Source organism: Aphanomyces astaci (assembly GCF_000520075.1).
Source record: "Aphanomyces astaci strain APO3 unplaced genomic scaffold supercont1.52, whole genome shotgun sequence".
NCBI classification, from domain to species: Eukaryota; Oomycota; class Saprolegniomycetes; order Saprolegniales; family Verrucalvaceae; genus Aphanomyces; species Aphanomyces astaci.
Window position 1 is genome coordinate 452,772 of NW_009798315.1, and position 2,054 is coordinate 454,825.

Consider the following 2,054-nt stretch of genomic DNA (forward strand, 5'->3'; position numbering starts at 1 on the left):
GACATTGTCACCACTTCTTGCCAACACGACAGGAAAATACACTTACTGTTAGAGCACCACACTAAGCTTATTGTACAGTTACGAGAGAGTAGAGCTTGAGTAGTAGTACCATACCAAATGAAACCTGTTAAGACGTACTAAGTAAGTACCTGTGAAGGGGTACTAGTAAGTCGAAAGCTGACTAACTGAAGCTGCTTATGGTGATGATACAGTACTGTTACTGTACAATTCCAACACGTGGCTTGAATCAATAACGCATTTGATTGGATGTTCGGATGTCTCCTGCACTATGATTGGCTGTATTTTTAAGCGATAACCCCCAAAGGCGACACCTCATACTGACAGTGTTTCTACGACGTCGGTAGCACGTTTATGCCGCAGCGCATGGATGATGATATGCTCAGGTGTTTTGTGAAGTAGAAATACCTCTTTGCGCAGTGTAAGTGACACTGGCGATGCGTCTCGCATGCGATGGACCGAGATACCACATATCTCTCTCTCTGCCGCCATGAAGTTGAGGTCTCTAAGAAGGTACTCACTCGTAGAAATCAAATCTCGAAGTTTGAAGCATGTGCAATCGAATTCTCGGTGGTTTCGAAGCGGGTTAGGGGATGATACATCCAATCCAATCGCTAGAAACTGATTTCTGTCATTTTATTGGTTAAAATAGTACCTATCGCAACACAAGAAAAAAAAGCAGTCAGTGCGGCATTTACATCGTCCTCCTCACACGTCCCTCTCCACACATGACGACCACCACCGATGCGGCGCCACCCAGGCCGGTGTTCGGGTCGCCGACACCTACCTTCTCATGGGGCGAAGTTGTATGGTACAACGTCATTATCCTCTCCGTATGGCACGCCATGGCTGTGTACACGCTGTTCTTTGTCCTCCCTCAAGCGTCGTTCGTTGCAATCCTGACGCTGTGGGTCGGCCTGTGGTTCTTCTCTGGGCTTGGCATCACTGCCGGCGCGCATCGTCTGTGGGCGCATCGATCGTACAAAGCGCGTCTTCCCCTTCAAATATTCCTCGCGCTCTGCAACTCAATGGCGTTCCAAGGCAGTATCTATGAATGGTCGCGCGACCACCGCGTGCACCACAAGGGCAGCGACACGACTGCGGACCCGCACAACTCTCGTCGTGGGTTCTTCTTTGCGCACATGGGATGGGTCATGGTCCGCAAGCACGCTGACGTGTTCCGAGAGGGCAAGAAGATGAACTTTGCCGACTTGGACAACGACAAGCTCGTGCAATTCCAAAAGAAGCACTACCTCGCCAGCGTCTTGCTCATGTGCTACGTGTTCCCGTCGATCGTTGGGTACCTTTGTTTCGACTCGGCGTGGCAAGGTTTTTGGATTGGCGGCGTCTATCGCCATGTTTGGGTACTGCACATGACGTGGTGCGTGAACAGCGTCGCACATTTCTTTGGGTACAAACCGTACGACCGCAACAGCCGCGCTGTCGAGAATCTCTTCGTGTCCATCGGCGCCATCGGCGAAGGCTGGCATAACTACCACCACCGGTACCCCACCGACTATGCCACAGGCGAGATGGGCGTGACCGGCCAGTGGAACCCGACCAAGGGCTTCATTGACCTCATGGCGTCAGTTGGCCTCGCGTATGACATGAAGCGAAGCACAACCGCCGCCGCCACCCGCGAAAAGAACCGCATTGCCGTGGACCGCGAGATCCTCAAGGGCGTGCTGCAGCCGCCGTCGTCGATTGATCAATTCGTGAACTGGCTCTTCTTTGGCCGCACCGAAGACCAATCAGTGTTTTAGTTGAACCAAATCTCGCGAAGAAACCTACCACCACTACACTCCCAATCCTATAAACGTCCATAAACTATACACCCTACTTACTAGTAGTTAGTACGTAGTAAGCTGACCGTCCCTACAAACATCCATAACTGTGTACGCTATTATAACTAGTGCATATTAACACTAACGTTCACGTAAAAAAACAATTTAGGGGCTGGTCTGGGAAGATAAAGTCCATGTCCGAAACTGAGACGTATCCGGACAAAATATTTTCTCAATCCAAAAAATGTCGAT

General features: G+C 50.5%; 1 protein-coding gene across 1 annotated transcript; it reads left to right on the forward strand.

Annotated features, from left to right (window-relative positions):
- Window positions 1-705: 705 nt before the first annotated feature.
- H257_13981 (hypothetical protein) lies at window positions 706-1,855 on the forward strand. The gene has a single exon (XM_009841688.1). The coding sequence runs from the start codon at window positions 747-749 to the stop codon at window positions 1,779-1,781; it is 1,035 nt and encodes a 344-aa protein (XP_009839990.1). The 5' UTR covers window positions 706-746; the 3' UTR covers window positions 1,782-1,855.
- The last annotated feature ends 199 nt before the right edge of the window (window positions 1,856-2,054 follow it).